The sequence below is a fragment of the Lepidochelys kempii genome, chromosome 4, assembly GCF_965140285.1.
Source record: "Lepidochelys kempii isolate rLepKem1 chromosome 4, rLepKem1.hap1, whole genome shotgun sequence".
NCBI lineage: Eukaryota > Metazoa > Chordata > Testudines > Cheloniidae > Lepidochelys > Lepidochelys kempii.
The window spans coordinates 112,031,329-112,049,535 of record NC_136383.1 but is presented as its reverse complement, the minus strand read 5'-3'; the positions used below and the strand labels follow the sequence as shown (position 1 = coordinate 112,049,535).

General features: G+C 41.2%; 1 protein-coding gene across 5 annotated transcripts in view; it reads left to right on the top strand.

The window, feature by feature from the left end:
* CC2D2A (coiled-coil and C2 domain containing 2A) overlaps positions 1-18,207 on the top strand; it is a 132,403-nt gene that overhangs the window by 84,527 nt on the left and 29,669 nt on the right. For all 5 annotated transcript variants that reach the window (XM_073342474.2, XM_073342476.2, XM_073342473.2 and 2 more), the window contains 5 exons: positions 4,675-4,780; positions 5,660-5,769; positions 5,901-5,997; positions 9,312-9,410; positions 16,388-16,564. In XM_073342474.2, the coding sequence (XP_073198575.2) occupies positions 4,675-4,780; positions 5,660-5,769; positions 5,901-5,997; positions 9,312-9,410; positions 16,388-16,564 (589 nt within the window). The remainder of the gene's footprint in view (positions 1-4,674; positions 4,781-5,659; positions 5,770-5,900; positions 5,998-9,311; positions 9,411-16,387; positions 16,565-18,207) is intronic.

The window sequence follows — 18,207 nt, the reverse complement described above, 5'->3', positions numbered from 1 at the left end:
ATAGAGGTATGTTGACTTCAGCTACATTATTCAGCTATGTTATATCCCGCCCCCCCCGCCCCTCCAGTGTAGATCAGGCCTGAGAGGACAGTCAGAGTTTTTTTCTGACCCCATGGAAAAGGAAGGAAGTGTAGGAATAAATGGTCAGTTTTCACAGTGAAGAGAGGTAAATTGCGGGGTCCTCCAAGGACAAGTGCTGGGACCAGTGCTGTTCAACACATTCATAAATGATCTGGAAAAAAGAACAGTGATGTGGCAAAGTTTGCAGATGATACAAAATTACTCAAGATAGTTAAGTCCAAAGATGACTGCAAAGAATTACAAAGGGATCTCACAGAACTGGGTGACTGGACAACAAAATGGCAGATGGAATTCAACGTTGATGAGTGCAAAGCAATGCACATTGGAAAATACATAATCCCAACTACACATAAAAAAGATGGGGTCTAAATTAGCTGTTACCACTCAAGAAAGAGATCTTGGAGTCATCGTGGATAGTTCTCTGAAAACATCTACTCTGTGTGCACCAGCAGTCAAAAAGGCTAAAAGAATGTTAGGAACCATTAGAAAAGGAACAGATGATAAGACAAAAAATATCATCATGCCACTATAGAAATACATTGCCAACATTTTGAAGTTCTGGTGGGGGGGAGGGAGGAGAAATAGAGAATTAGGAAAAAGTACAGAAAAGGGCAACAAAAATGATTAGAGGTATAGAACAGCTTCCATATGAGGACAGATTAAAAAGACTGGGACTGTTCGGCTTGGAAAAGAGACGGCTACGTGGGGATATGATGATCTATAAAATCATGAATGGTGTGGAGGAAGCGAATGGGGAGTATTGTTTATCCCTTCAATTTACACGTGAACCCGGGGTTGCCCAATGAAATTAATAGGCAGCAGGTTTAAAAACAAACATAAGGAAGCAGTTCTTCACATAACGTCCAGTCAACCTGTGGAACTTGTTTCCAGGGGGTGTTGTGAGGGTCAAAACTATAACTGGGTTCAAAAAAAGGATTAGATAAATTCATGGAGGATAGGTTCATCAATTGCTGTTGGCAAGATGTTCAGGGATGCAAACCCATATTCTGGGTTTCCCTAAAGCTCTGACTGCCAGAAGCTGGGATTGGACAAAAGAGGATGGATCACTTGATAGATTGCCCTGTTCTGTTCATTCCTTCTGGAGCATCTGGCATTGGCCATTGTCGGAAGACAGGATACCAGGTTAGATGGACCACTAGTCTAACCCAGTATGGCCATTCTTATGTTCTTAAGAAGATTATGAGCTGGATCCACCAGCTCCACTGGTACCGAGAGACTGTCCTCATAATCTCCAGATGAAGCAGTTGGTCCAGTAACTTCACGTATACACCCTTTCCTGATTACCACAAGCAATTCCAGAACTGTTATGTAGGGTTGCATGTGAGCTACAGATGTCCCTTGAGGAAGTTCAGGATCCTCAGCATAAATTACTGGACATCATCCAATCCTCTGGATCCAGCTGAATAGTGCTTCCTGTTAATGAAGGCATTCTGGAACAAGTTAGAATAGTCCAGCATACCCCAGCCACTTGCCCTAAGAGGGCAGAAAATGCTATTTTGTCCCAGCCAAAGAGGTTGTATTTCTCTTTTCTCATCATGCTCTTAACTATGGTTGCTCAATCTGCCATGAAGAGATCTAGATAGCAACATCCTATATCTACTCCGGTTGACAAAGAGGGTAAAAGACTCAATTTATTGGGAAGGAAGTTCTTCACTTCTACTAGGCCTCAGTTCTGAATAGCCAGTTACCAAGTACTGATGACTAAGTATGAGTACCTGAACTATTCCAAATTCATGGATTTCATCGACAAGTTTGAACAGTAGGATAGAGCTCAACTTCAGTCTCTCCTTGAAAAAAGCCAGTTGGTTGACCGGATCGCTTTTCAATCAGCAGGGTAATGGCTACTGCCATTGTGATGTGCTGTGAATCAACTGTGCACTTTGGGGTTTCCAGGAAGGTCCAGGACACCATGGAGGACTTGCCCTTTGACAAAACTCATCTTTTTAAATCAAAAGACAGATGAGTCCTTATATACTCTAAGAGCACCCTCCACTCCCTGGGAATATTTATACCTGCCCTGAAGAGAAAATTCCACAGGCAGTCATACAAGCCTAGACCAACAGCTCAATAATTTTACCATCAGTAGCCTTATGAGCTGCCCTATAAGAGGCAGAGGGTTGAGAAGTCCTGTTTCCTTGCAGCTCCGGTGGCAATATAGTCAATCCAATCCCAGCACCCAGCTAAATTATATGTTTGGGAGGTTGAGTGCTGCAAAGCAATGATGCCACCACCTGCCGATTCCCACATACCCTCTGGGGGGGTTGCATAGCCCTATTTTTCCACATCTGAAGTGCAATAACAGACAAGGGGGTACTAAATATCCATTCTGGCTATGCAATTTTAATTTACCTCCCTGCCCCCTCCAAAGCCTGGGGGACCTACAGATGCCATTCTCGTGAGGAGATTCTAAAACGAGAAGTAGAATCCCTCTTATAGTGAGAAGCAACAGAGTCAGTACTTGTTCAGTACCAAAGAAAGAGTTTTTACTAAATGTGCTTCCTAGTACCCAAAAAGAAGGACAGCTGGAGACCTAATCTTGATCTCTGCCATCTTAACTGCTTTATTCACAAACTGAAATTTTGCATGGTCATGTTGGTATCTATAATCCCATCCCTGGAAAAGGGCTTGTGGTTTACAGCTCTCAGTGTGAAGGATATGTACTTTCCCATGAACATTCACCCCACTCACAGACGTTTTCTCATACTCATCGTGGGCTCCAACTATTTTCAATATAGAGCTCCCATTCAGACTTGCTTCTGCCCCCAGGATCTTTACCAAGGTCTTTTCGGTAGCATCAGGCATTATGGTTTCATTGTCTTCCCCATCTCAAAGACTGCCTTCTCGTTGCAAAGCACATAGAGAATCCTAAGAGTCTACTTTGTCAGTGCTTCAGTTGGTCTTCCCTAGGGATCAGCATAAACTTGTAAAAGTCTGTTCTCACTCCAGTGCAGACTTTAGACTTCATCGGAGAGTCCTTAAATTTCATCACGGCAAAGGCTTATCTGCCGATGGACAAGTTCCAGGTGATAAATGACCTCACAGATCAGGTCATGAACAACCCTCAAACAACCATGAGAACTTGTCTTTGCCTCCTGGGATATATGGCTTCATGTACTTACGTGACACCGTTCACCAGACTCCATCTTTGTCTGCAAGCATGGCATCAAACAGTATTTTCACCATGAACGCCATAGTAACTGTTCCCATCAAGGTAACATCATCTCTACTATGGTAGAAGAATCCATTGCTAGGTATACATGGGCATTCCCTTCCTTTCCCCCTAACCAGACAATCAATACAGGATTGATCCATACAGGATGATCAATACAGATGCCTCCCTTTTAGGCTGGTTTCAGAGTAACAGCCGTGTTAGTCTGTCTTTGCAAAAAGAAAAGGAGTACTTGTGGCACCTTAGAGACTTACCAATTTATTTGAGCATGAGCTTTCGTGAGCTACAGCATCCGATGAAGTGAGCTGTAGCTCACGAAAGCTCATGCTCAAATAAATTGGTTAGTCTCTAAGGTGCCACAAGTACTCCTTTTCCTTTTAGGCTGGGGAGTTTACATGGACAGTTGCACAGATATATAGTCATCACCTGAGCCAGGAGGGTGGATGAGCTTGGAGTACTTTACACCATGTTCCATAGAGGCAAAATTTCATTGTGCTTACATCCTAAGTTCACCCCCAAAGTAGCTGCGGAGTTTCACCTGAACCAGTCAATCCACTTACCTGTGTTTTTTTCTGAAACTAAATGCATCTGAAGAAGAGAGGAGACTTCATTCCTTTGATGTGCAATGGACCATAGCCTTTTTCCTGCAAAGGTCAAAGCCAATCAGAAAACCTCCTAGATTGTTTATCGCTGTAGCAGAAAGAGTTCAAGGTCAATCTGTATGCTCTCAGAGAATCTCTAAATAGATCTTGTACTCTATCTTACTCTTTTAGCTGTGTAATCTTCCTCCCCTTTATGGGGTTGAGAGCTCGTTCTACAAAAGAACAAGTGACATCAATGGCATCACTTCAAGAAGTACCTCTACTTGACTTTTGTAAAGCAGCTACATAGAGTTCCTTCCACATGTTTGTGAGACATTATGGTTTAGTACAGAACTCTGCTGATGCGGCCTTTGGGATGGTAATCCTTCAATTGGCTCTGTCGCCTGCATCCTCACACCCTCCTCCTACTTGAGTACTGCTCATCATCAGTCACCCACAGTGGAATACACACAGGGACCAGCACTCGAAGGAGAAGAGAAAGTTACTTAATTCGAGATGTGTTGTCCCTATGTGTATTCCACTGCCTGCCCTCCTTCCTTTCTGCTTCAGATCATGGTGGGATTCCTGATATAGAAGGAACTGGAGAGGTGGTTGGTCTACTCTGCCCTTTAGCTCCTCAGTTGGAGGCATGAGGAGAGTGAGGGTCCATGCGCAGACCAGTGGACACTGCTTTCAAGAATTCTCTGATTGGGCACATGGATTCCCCCAGGGGGATCACACATCTTGAAGAACCTCCGGTTACTATAAGGTAAATAACTTTCTCTTGCGTGTTCTCTGTCCGTTATATATTTTCCTTCCTAGCAAACTTCAACAGCCATCCAGATCTTCAAGGTCCTTTAATGAGATGTTTGCAGCATCTCCATCACCTCAGAGCCCAACCCACAGCATTGATTGGGCTTTCAATCAGGTACAGTATAATATTGACATATATTGAATGGTAATTTGGTCATATGGGGTTGTTTCCCTTTCTTTTAAGCAGTAACATTAACTAGTTAGATCATGTGATCAGTGAGGTTGAAATTGAGATTAAATTTTTGATGGCAATTGGAAGCCCAAATTTAGCATCCTCAAGAGAGAGGATGGAGACCCACTGTTCTTGCTTCTGTTTTTGTTTTGATTTTACATTTGTTGCCCTTTTTAGAAGTATATAATGTCCTGATTTTTTAAAGTTTTGTGTGGTTCCTATCACACTTTCGGACACTAGATAAATTCTTTTTTCTGGCATTTTTAAAAGATAATATTAGGGTTTTGTTATTTCTAGTTCAAGATTAATTTAACTGAAACAGATAGGGCCAGAAGTAAGGGTAAGAAGGGCCAGAATCAGAGAGAACCATGATAGTATGAACAAGTTTTGTTCTTTGATTACAGACAGTAAGACACAAATGTACATCTTTCAACAGGCTGATAGGGTCACATAATCTGTTTTAAATAGCTTGTTCAGGTAACTAGCAGCCTTTGCCTGTTGCTAAATTCAAACCTGTCTGATAGATCCTTTTTAATTCAGGCTTAATTCTACACAAAAATCTTAAAGTGAAATTTAAGACTGGACACATCAGTAGTTTGACTATATATTTCTTTTCAAGAATGTAAGAGTTAAAAAAAAAATCAACACCCTAAAATGTTAGAAGCCCATGTAATGCAGAATTCTGTGTTTGTCACAGAAGTCAACAAACCAACATATCTTTCATATGTTATTTTCATTTTATTACATATGTTGAAAATTGACAATTTGCAAATGTTCTGTCAAATTGTCTATTTTTATTTTCATTTTAATTGTATTTTGAAGGTTTTAGTCCATCCTTTTGTAGAAGTTTCTTTTCAGCGAACAGTCTGCAGGACAACAACAGCAGAGGGGCCAAACCCCAACTGGAATGAGGAACTTGAACTTCCATTTAGGTATGAGTAAATGAAAACAAGTTAATGTTCACAGTATGTCCGTGAGTAACATTCTTGTTTGAGTGTGTAAATGAATGTAACATTTAATATAGTACAGTTTTGCTGTAATAAGGAATATTTTATTTTGATAGAGCTCCTAATGGTGACTACAGCACCACAAGTTTGCAGACAATGAAGGATGAAGTGTTCATTAACATTTTTGATGAAGTACTCTATGATGTCTTAGAGGTGAGCTTGGCATCTGAAAGACCATTTTAACATTTATGTCAATGTCTTTGATATTAAAAATATCACTTAATATTATGGCTGGTTCTCTTGAGTATATGAAAAATAATCACAAGGGTAATCAACAAGATATATATGTAAATTATAGTAGAATAGAACACTAGTCTTATGAATGACCAGTTATTCGAACCAGTTTTCCTGACGAGAGGGGAAAAAATCTCATGACAAAAGTGAGGTTGATGAAGAACAAGTCGACATCCATTCACATTCCGATGCCTTCAGTGCATTTAAATTGCTTTGAAGTGGTTTGAAGGGTAAGAAGAAAGCAACGTGCTGCACCATGATGCAACCTATACATCAAACCTATTGTAATTTTAAGGTGATCGATTGTATGAACTTTTTGATTTTTATGATCTCCATCCCCAGTTAGTTCATAAAACAGGGGTTCTACTGTAAGTCTATATCATGAACTTTCACTGTTACATCCTTCATCCTCCCATGTTCCTTTCCTTTTCCCATCGTTGTCATTCCTAGCTATATTATGTCCAATCTAGATTGTAAGATCCCTGTTCCATTGTTTGGCACCCAACCCAAACATAGCAGTGCTGTGTAAAGTCCAGGTACTCAGCCTGTTTTGTGCTTCCTAAGGTTTGAGTTTGTGTGTGTAGTCGTAATATGTGCTGACTTCAGTGACAAAAAATGAGGATTTTACTGCTTTTTAATCCTGGTAGGAGTATAGAGCCAACATAGCTAATGGAGAGTAAACTGGATTTTATTTCTTCTTGTTCATTATCAGAATTGTTTGCTAAATTCCAATTCCAAGTTATACTTGTCCAAACCCATGGAAGGGGATAGATTCCCCACATACCATCAGTGCCAACCAGCCTCAGCATATAGTCTCACATCCCTGAGGGAGACTTCTCTCGTACCCTTGTCAGGAGCTTTTGGGGTAGGTCTGTTTTCCTCTCCAGCCGTTCCCCTTCTGAGCTGGGTTCCTCCCTTTTCAGTCCTATCTTAAGTTGGACCATGCTCTTCAGGGTTGGAGGGACAGGGCTACTTGGGCCCAATACTGTCCTTTAAACCCTTCCAGCACAATGTGGGGTTTGCATACACCATTACAGCTAGATTTTCACCTTTGAAGTAGGCTTGGGCATTTAAATGTCCACGTCACTGGATGAGCACACACAAATTGGGTGCATGGAGATAGCTAATTATACATCTCTGTTTAATATACAGTACTTATGCCTGGTTTTGTATAAGCAAAAATGTGTACTTCTATAGAAGTTGGAAATCAAGGCCAAAATTAACATGCTTGATCTTCAATTAAAAAAGTATGCATGCACTCGAGGTGGATGTAGCCTCCTGATTCAATAGGGGCACTATACTAAACTCTTCTTGGACATGATTTTGAATTGTAGTTGAGGGGGGACTGGCCACCGGCAGCAGTGCCTCTGCCTTGGCACTGCAACCCTAATTCTATCCTAGTGCAGAGGGGCAGCCCTGGGAAGAGGGGTGTGCTTTAGAGTGAGTTCACCCTGCACTTTCACACCAGTGGCAGCTCTTGTCCTGCGGAGTTGGACCAGGCTTTCCAGCTCCATGTATTGTGACCTGGTGCACAAGGTCACAGTGCCACTCAGGTTTGGCCCAACTGTCAAGCGGGGAAGCTGGGTCAAATTTGAGTCCGTTGCATTGCTACTTGGCACATGGGGTCACAACACCACTCAGGTTCAGCCCGACCATCAGTGGGGAGGCTGGGTCATACTAGAATGGGTGGTGTTGCAACTTAGCACACGAGGTCACAACACCATTCAAGTTTGGCACTCCTAGTTTCATTATTTCTGTAGGTGTCGATGAACCCGGGGACCCATGCTAAACCTGCCTTGGCATGCACACTTTGCAAACACAGTTGCGTGTGTGTGTACACAGATCTGTACCTCCTTTGTACCTATTCATCCTGATATCCACGTACAAGTCTTTTATAGGCAAACACAGAGCTAGTTATTTGTCTGTCTAGACTAGTGTAAATCTGTGATTTTTGCATATAAGGGAACATGAATGCGCATTTCCATAAATTTCAGAGTAACAGCCGTGTTAGTCTGTATTCGCAATAAGAAAAGGAGTACTTGTGGCACCTTAGAGACTAACCAATTTATTTGAGCATAAGCTTTCGTGAGCTACAGCTCACTTCATCGGATGCATACTGTGGAAAGTGTAGAAGATCTTTTTATATACACACAAAGCATGAAAAAATACCTCCTCCCACCCTACTCTCCTGCTGGTAATAGCTTGTCTAAAGTGATCACTCTCCTTACAATGTGTATGATGATCAAGTTGGGCCATTTCCCGGGGGGTGAGAAAACCTGGATTTGTGCTGGAAATGGCACAACTTGATTATCATACACATTGTAAGGAGAGTGATCACTTTAGATAAAAAGAAAAGGAGTACTTGTGGCACCTTAGAGACTAACCAATTTATTTGAGCATGAGCTTTCGTGAGCTACAGCTCACTTCATCGGATGCAGCTGTAGCTCACGAAAGCTCATGCTCAAATAAATTGGTTAGTCTCTAAGGTGCCACAAGTACTCCTTTTCTTTTTGCGAATACAGACTAACACGGCTGTTACTCTGAAACCTGTCACTTTAGATAAGCTATTACCAGCAGGAGAGTGGGGTGGGAGGAGGTATTTTTTCATGCTTTGTGTGTATATAAAAAGATCTTCTACACTTTCCACAGTATGCATCCGATGAAGTGAGCTGTAGCTCACGAAAGCTTATGCTCAAATAAATTGGTTAGTCTCTAAGGTGCCTCAAGTACTCCTTTTCTTTTTGCAATTCCACAAAGCAACATCTCTTGTCATCTCTTCTACCCATTTTTCTGTTTTATTATTCACATATCTTATCAACTGGTCAGTCCAGAAAGCTTTTTTAATACTAATTGAATCTTTTTCATTACAGGACTGGGGCTTAATGTGCTTTGCTTAGGCAACCCCTTAAAGTTAATAGAGCTCTGTGCAGGCACAGGGATCCTCTTGCACAGAGTTCATTGCAAGTCTAGGGCCCTAGAACATTAGCTCATTGTAGCAATGGCCATTCCTTCTTTTGTGTTTGCACAGTGTCTATCACATTTGGATGCTTCAAGAAACAAATTATTATTATTATAGTTTAACCAGTATTTGTAACAAATTTCATTAAAAATTTATTAATAACTTGACTAAGCCATTGAGAAAGTTGAAGACGGTTAAAGGGAATGAAATCTGCTTGTAAATTTGTGTACACTGTATTGTTGATATAATGTGTATTTTGCAATTTTTTTTCTAGGATGATCGTGAAAGAGGAAGTGGTATCTATACTCGTGTTGAGAGACATTGGCTGGGATGTGTTCGGATTCCGTTTTCTACCATATACTTTCAAACAAGGGTGAGTGTCAGTAAAGTGGAGTATGAATGATAAGTTTGGAAGATGCCTGTAGTGGAACATCTGATCTATCTCCTGTAGTTTTGACAACACTGATGTCATTACCTCTTAACTATATCTGTTATATAGGAGTCTTGTCTTGCATTTAATATCTCCAGGGAGCTACCATGTAAGTCCTGACAAGACAATATTACAACTGTGTCAATCCTATGTCAACAAACAAGGCAGAGCAAGAGCATCCCCTCTCTGTTCATCTGTGAGATTGGTATATACAGAATCAGGTTACTCAGTAGCTCTACACTTACCAAGCATTCAGAGAAACCCAGCAGACTATCTCAGCAGGAAGTGCATGTCAATCACAAATGGACTCTCAAAGATTCCATCTTCCTACAAATCTTACTCAAGTGGGACTTCCCACTGCAGACCTCTGTGCTACCAGCATGAACAAGAAGTACCAACTGTTTTGCTTCATTGGAGGGATGAGTCTGGGTTTCCTTTTGGATGCATTCATGAATTCTTGGAAGAGGGACCTGATGTATGATTTTCTGCTACACCCCAGAGTCCTCAAAAAAAGTGAGAGAAAACAAAACCTTATTAATACTGATAGCAACAGCATGGGTTTGACAGTTTTGGTACTTGGAGCTGATGTGCCTGTCAACACAGCCTCCAGTCACGCTTCCAAACCTTTTAGGCAGGTCCTTCACATGGATCCTTCATCCCTGCATCAGACAGCATGGATGTTAGCTGGCTTAGCATTATGGATAGAAGTTGCTCCTCTGAAGTGCATTCTAGTTTAAATCAGGAAGGCCTTCTACAAGGCTGACATATAGATCTAAGTAAAGATTTTTATTATCTGGACTGCTCAACATGACTTACCACCAGAGACCTCTATTTCTAGTATTCTGGACTATCCTACTAACCTTGAAGAAGTCAGGGTTCTCAATCAGCTCTGTAGGGTTCACTTAATTATGATGTCAGCCTATCACTCTCTGATTCAGTTTCACATTATATTCTCACACCCAACAATAACTACATTCCTGAAAGGTCTGGTCTATGTTTTTTGCCCCAGTTACGGATATTAACATCATCCTGCTGATCATAATGGAACCCCCATTAGAGCATTTAGCAGCTTGCACCCGATACTACCTTTCTATTGAGATATAATTTTGGGTAGTTACTATCTCTGCTTGGAGGGTGAGCAAGATCCAAGTGTTGAGTGCAGGACTTCCTTAGACTACATTCCATAAGGATAAAGTGACTCTCAGACCTTACCCCAAGTTCTTACCTAGAGTGATTTCAGACTTTCACCTCATGAGTCCATTCATCTTTTCCCCTAAACCTCGTTCAGGTACTGGGAGGCCAGACTTCACACACTTGGTGTATTGAGGGTACTGTTTTACTACTTCCACAGAACAAACCCCTTTTTCAAGTCACTCAGACTTTTTGTAGGCTTTGGGGACAGGTCTAGAGGACTGGCCTTTCAAGCCAGAGTCTCTCAAAATGGGTGTCTAATTGCATAAAGATTTTCTGTGAGGTAACTACCCTCATATTAGAGCACTGTCAGCCAGTGACGAAGTTATCACTTCTGCATGCTTGAAGAATGTTCCTGTGATCAGAGATTTACTGGGTAGCTACATGGAGATTAGTGTACATGTTTACACATGACTACTCTCTGGTTTGGGCTGCTAGATCTGATGGTACAGCAGTGCTGAAGCCTTGGGTCTGATAGGACTTCTGGCAGCCACTTTCTTGGACAGATGACTGCTAACCAATCATCTAGAGTGTGATTGACATACACAAATACACAAAGTAGAAAGAAAGTTATTTACAGTTTCTGTGATTCTGGGTGGAGGGCAAGAAAACCTGGATTTGTGCTGGAAATGGCCCAACTTGATGATCACTTTAGATAAGCTATTACCAGCAAGACAGTGGGGTGGGAGGAGGTATTGTTTCATATTCTCTGTGTGTATATAAAGTCTGCTGCAGTTTCCACGGTATGCATCCGATGAAGTGAGCTGTAGCTCACGAAAGCTCATGCTCAAATAAATTGGTTAGTCTCTAAGGTGCCACAAGTACTCCTTTTCTTTTTGTTTTATTCCTGTGAATCCCATGACCTGCCTTCCTTCCCTGCTACTCCAAAGTCCTTTAGCTTTGGAATTCTGTAATGGCAAAGGAACTAAGGGACATTTGGGTTTGCTTTGTCCTTTATGCCCTCAGGTGTGTGCAGTGAAAGAACATTCAGGGTTCAGGTGGGACCCAGTGGACACTACTATCCAAAAAAATCTTATCTCATGCACATGGGGTGCATGTGCACTTTGTGGGGTTCACGTGAACTAAACATCTAGAAGAACCACAGTTACTGTAAAGGAAGTAACTGGTCTTTTGAGATGTCAGATTTTTGTCATAAACATTTTAGATACTGGTATTTCACATGAAACATACATATTTTTATAGAAATGTAGGACTGAAGGGACCTCGGTAAGTCATCTAGTCCAATCCCCTGCATTGAGGAAGGACTAAATATTATCTAGACCCTCCCTGACGTGTTTTTGTGTTCTTTAAAACCTCTAATGATGTAGATTCCACAACCTTCCTAGGTAGTTTTTTCCAGTGATTAACCACACCTTACAGTGAGAAGTTTTTCCTAATGTCTAACCTAAATCTCCCTTACTGCAATTTAAGCCCACTACTTCTTTTCCTGTCATCAGTGGGTAAGAAGAACAATTTATCACCCTCCTCTATAACAACCTTTTACGTACTTGAAGACTGTTATCCTGTCCCCCTCAGTCTTCTCTTCTTCACACTGAACAAACCCAGTTTTTCAGTCTTCCCTCGTAGGTGATGTTTTCTAGACCTTTAATCATTTTTGTTGTTCTTCTTCTCTGGACTTTCTCCACTTTGTTCACATCTTTTCCAAAGTAGTGCTCAGAACTGTTACAGTACTCCAGCTGAGGCCTTATCATTTCTGAGTAGAGTGTAAGAATTACTTCTCCTGTCTTGCCTACAATATTCCTGCTAATACATCCCAGAATGATGTTTGCTTTTTTTCGCAACAGTGTTACATTGTACACTTATAGTGAACCACAAACTAAATATAACCCCAGATCTTTTTCTGCAGTACTCTGGCTAAGTAGTCATTTCCCATTTTGTATTTTGATTATTCCTTCCTAAGTATAGTACTTTTCATTTGTCTCTTATTGAATTTCATCCTATTTGATTCAGACCATTTCTCCAGTTTGTCAATATAATTTTGAATTCTAATCCTATCCTCCAAAGCACCTCCCTCCCAGCTTGGTGTCCTTTGCAAACTTAAAGTATACTTTCTATACTATTATCCAAATAACTTATGAAGATATTGAATAGAACCAGATTTAGGACAGATCCCTGCAAGACCCCACTCGATATGCTTGATATGCAAGATCCCAACTTGATTGTGAACCATCGATAACTACTCTCTGAGTATGGTTTTCCAGTCAGTTGTGCACCCTCCTTATAGTAGGTTCATTTAGGCTATATTTTTCTAGTTTGTTTATGAGAAACAGTATGTGAAACAGTATCAAAAGCTTTACTAAAGTTCAGATATATCACATCTACTGCTTCCCCCAATCCACAAGGGTTGTTACCCAATCAAAGAAGGATATTAAATTGGTTTGACATAATTTGTTCTTGATAAATCAGTGTTGACTGTTAATTATTTTCATCTAGATGCTTACCAATCGATTATTTGATTGTTTGCTCCTTTGTCTTTGTAGGCACTTGATGTTAAGCTGACTGGTCTGTAATTCTTAGGGTTGTTCTTATTCCTATTTTTATAGATAGGTACTATATTTGCCTTTCTCCAGTCCTCAAGTATCTCTCCCATCCTCCACATGTTCTCAAAGATAATCTCTAATGACTCAGAGATCTCTTTAGCCAGTTCCTTAAGTATTCTAGGATGTATTTCGTCAGGCCCTGCTGACTTGAAGATATCTAATATTTCTAAGTAATTCTTAACTTATTTTCTTTTTTTAACCTTAGATTCTACTCCATTTAAAGTGATGTTCACTATGTTAGGGATAGTCTACACTAGCGCTTTAACATGACTTGTGTGGTCACGGCACAGCGCTGAGAGAGAGCTCTCGTAGCACTCTAAAAAAAACACTTCCATGAGGGCGATAGCTCCCAGGTGTTTTTTCACACCCCTGAGTGAGAAAGTTGCAGCACTGTAAATTGCCAGTGTAGACAAGCCCTAAGTCATCTAGTCACTGCTAACTTTTTTTGGTGAAAACTGAAACGTTTAACACTTCAGCCGTTATTGCTTTTTCTGTTATTGTCTTTCCCGCCTTGTTGAATAATGGGCCTACTCTTGCCTTGGTTATAGAATCAAAGACTTTTTAAGGTCAGAAGGGACCATTATGATCATCTGGTCTGACCTCCTGCACAACGCAGGCCACAAATCTCACCTACTCACTCCTGTAACAAACCCCTAACTTATGTCTGAGCTACTGAAGTCCTCAAATCGTGGTTTAAAGACTTCAAGGTGCAGAGAATCCTCCAGCAAGTGACCCGTGCCCCATGATGCAGAGGAAGGTGAAAAACCCCCAGGGTCTCTGCCAATCTGCCCTGGAGGAAAATTCCTTCCCAACCCCAATATGGCGATCAGCTAAACCCTGAGCATGTGGGCAAGACTCACCAGCCAGACCCCCCAGGAAAGAATTCTCTGTAGTAACTCGGATCCCACCCCATCTAACATTGCATCACAGGCCATTGGGCATATTTACCGCTAATAGTCAAAGATCACTTAATTGCCGGAATAAGGCTATCCCATCATACCATCTCCTCCATAAACTTACCAAGCTTAGTCTTGATGCCAGATATGTCTTTTTTCCCCACTACTCCCCTTGGAAGTTCCAGAACTTCACTCCCCTGATGGTTAGAAACCTTTGTCTAATTTCAAGTCTAAACTTCCTGGTGGCCAGTTTATATCCATTTGTTCTTGTGTCCACATTGGTACTGAGCTTAAATAATTCCTCTCCCTCCCTAGTATTTATCCTTCTGATATATCTGTAGAGAGCAATCCTATCTCCCTTCAGCCTTCTTTTGGTTAGACTAAACAAGTCATCGTCTAGCTTCTCATGTATTTGTGAAATGCTTTCTTGTTACCTTTTACATCCCTAGCTAGTTTAATCTTGTTTTGTGCCTTGACCTTTCTAATTGTCCCTACATGTTTATATTGTTTTTTATATTCATTCTGTGTAATTTGGCAGTTTCTACTTTTTGTATGATTTTTGTTTGAGTTGCAGGTCATTGAAGATCTCTTGGTTAATCTAGGGCACCCTCTTACCATACTTCCTAGCTTTCCTGTGCCTTGGTATAGTTTGCTCTTGTGTGCCATTAATAGTGTATCTTTAAAAAACTGCCAATTCTCCTGAACTCTTTTTCCCCATATACTTGATTCCTATGGGATCTTACCCATCAGTTCTCTGATTTGCTAAAGTCTGCCATCTTGAAGTCCATTGTCTTTATTCTGCTGTTTTCCCTCCTACCATTCCTTAGAATCATGAACCTTACCATTTCATTATCACTTTTACCCAAGATGCCTTCCGCCTTCAGATTCTCAACTAATTCCTCCCTTTTTGTCAGAATCAAATCCAGAATAGTCTCTCTCCAAGTCGCTTCTCCACCTTCTGTTAAAAAAAAAAAAAAAAAAATTGTCTCTAGTGCATTCCAAGTACTTGTTTGAAAATCTGTACCCCATCACCACCATGTCCTGTATTTTGGATGATTTTATTAGTTTTTTTAAAAAAGCCTCATCCATCTCATCTTTCTGTGTAGGTGGTCTTCGGAAGACACCAACCATGGCATCACCCTTGTTTTCTGACCCCTTTTATCCTTACCGAGACTTCCAACAGGTTAGCCAGTCTGTCCAAAGATACTCTTCCCCTTCTATGATAGATGGTTCCCATCTCTACTCAGCAGCTCTTCTTCTCGGACCAGGCTCCCTTGGTTGAGGAAGCTGAAGCCCTCTTGGTGACACCATCCACTCAGCCATGTATCTACCTCCACGATGTGTCTGTCTCAGCCCAGGAAGGATCGATGAGAATACCAACAGTGCTCCCAACTCCTTCAGCCTCCTAGAGTCCTGTAGTCACTTCTGATCTGCTCATGATCATGCCTTGTAGTATCACTATTGCCCACATGGAAGAGCAGGATGGGGTAGTAGTCAGAGGGTGGATGATCCTCGTCAGTCCTTCTGTAATGTCTTGGATAACAGGCCCCTAGCAGACAGCACACCTCCAAGGAGGCCGGGTCAAGCCTCCAGATGGGTGCCTTCGTCCCCCTTAGAAGGAAGTCACCTACCATCACTACCCTATGTTTCTTCTTGGGAGTGGTGGCCATGATCCTCCCTGCCTTGGGGAGGTACATGGCTTCTCCTCCACATTTGGGGGAGATTCCTCATCCTTTGCTGCCAGGGCAGCACAACGGTATCTCTGTGGATAGTGGGTTGGAAGCAGGGTTCCAGGTTTGTCCCTGTGAAGGAGCAGTTTCCTCCTCCCCTGGTGGTGCTATCTCAGTCCTTTCCAACTGGATTTCTTCCTCAAATTTAGAGGTCTCCAGGGGCACATTTTCAACTAATTCTTCCTGTACATGGATGCTCCTCACCGTCCTCCTGTAGCTCTCGCACCTGTTTCCTGAGCGATTCTACCAGTAAGCACCTCTCATGCTGTGTTTTCCCATCCTGATTTTCTGTGACAGGAAAATGCAGACAACAGTCTCTGCAAATCCACACCAGGACTTGGCTAGAGGCGTCCATGGTTGGGTTCTTTGTCTGGATGGAGGAGCCAGGTGGAGGAGCCAGGAGCAGTGTTGGCATTGGCAATGCGGCCTTTCTGAATGCTAAAACTTGAGGAAGCATTGTTTCGGTTTTTTATTTTGAAATTATCATCATTATTGGTCATGAACGATTGATATGTATGGATTAATATTTCTCTATTTCCTAGATTGATGGTACCTTTAAGATAGATATTCCTCCAGTACTCCTTGGCTACGGTAAAGAAAAGAACCTAGGAATTGAGAGAGGTTATGATTCTGTCCGAAGTCTGAGTGAGGGGTCCTACATAACACTGTTTATTACTATTGAACCTCAGCTTATTCCTGGAGATCCAGTTCGAGAAAAGGTAGCTAACTCATTTCAAATTTTGCATTTGGTGCCATGATTCTTGATATGTGTGTAAATAAGTAATTTTAATATGGTGTATAACATGGGTACAGATCTTGACTGTTTCACTTTTACTGTGTAATTCAGGAGTTCTCAAACATAATTGCACCACAACCCCCTTCGGACAGCAAAGATACCACATGACCCCAGGAGTGTGGTGGAGAGCAAGCTCCACTGCCTTGGGTAGGAGTAGAGGGGACTGCAGCCTGAGCCCTGTCACGCTGGGTGGGGGTGGAGTTCAGGCTTTCACTTCAGCCCTGGGTCCCAACAAGTTTAATATTGGCACTGGTGACCTCATTTTAATGGGGGTCATGACCCACTTTGGGGTCCTGACCCACAGTTTGAGAACCTGCTCTTGAATTAAACTTGATTCAGTAATTTTTTAACTGACCAGTACTAGCTAGTGTTTCTGAGCACTTGCATGTATTTTTTATATTTTAAAAGGAATGCTACAACAATTTTGTTTTTAAATTGTAATGAAATCTTTGCTTTCTGATTTGTCTTTAACAGAGTTTGGTTATTTTTTTTTAAATGGATATTCAAACACTCAGGCAAACTTGGGAGATGCATTATTTAGTAGATCTGAGTGAATAATTTGTGACGTATAATTTATTTAATAAATATAATCTCTTTTTCTCTTCACAGACTATATGTAAACAGATCTGTTTTCTCTCATGTTGTTCATAATTAAATGCCATTTTTTGCAAGTGTAATAATGTCTCTGGCTTCATAGTCATAATTTGATATGTCTTGCTTAGTTGAGATTGAACACAGAATTCAGATGATTTTGTATGTTTTCCTCATCTAGATGAGCGTGACTCTTCCTGGTTTTCTGGTTAGAATGCTCATTAAAAAATAAGTTTAGTTTTCACATTCTATAAGTATTTGAACATGCAAGCTTAACATTTGCTTCCCACAAGCATTCTTGCTAGTAAAATTTGATCACACAAATATTTGGGGAAAGCGAACACAAAAGGGTTGTAAATGAATTAATTCAAAGCTTGGAATGAATATTCTTGGAGGGGTTTTTTTGCATTATTTTCTGTTCACTAGTTATTATAGTATGCCGTTCGTATGTAGTATTTAATATCATCTCCTGTCCTGTAAATCTCTTGAAGATATTTCTAGGAGGTTTTTTTCATTCTTGATCTAGTTCTTTTGCTTCCTTCACCAAACTAAAAGGACATGCTTGTGCAACAACAGAAAGAGTCTGTGTTCAAAAAACAACCCCTCTCCCAAAATCTCTTGTCACTTCTTGTACCCTTATGCAATTAATTCTGAGGGTATGTCTACACAGCAAAAGCTAGCCTATCCAGGCATAGCCAAGATAGCTTAAATCCAGCTTGTGTGGGTAACAATGGCAGTAAAGACAGCACAGCACAGGCTTCAGAGTGGGCTAGTGAGCTGACTACATACCTAAGGTGTATATGAGCATGTAATAGCCACGATGTGTTGTCTTCACTGCTATTGTTGTTCACATTAACTGGATTCAACCTACCGTGCATATGCTATTTTGTGCAGTTTTTGCTATGTAGACATACTCTGAGGTACAGTCAGTCAGGATTTACCCATGTTGCTTCTGCACAAACAGCAGCTGCACAT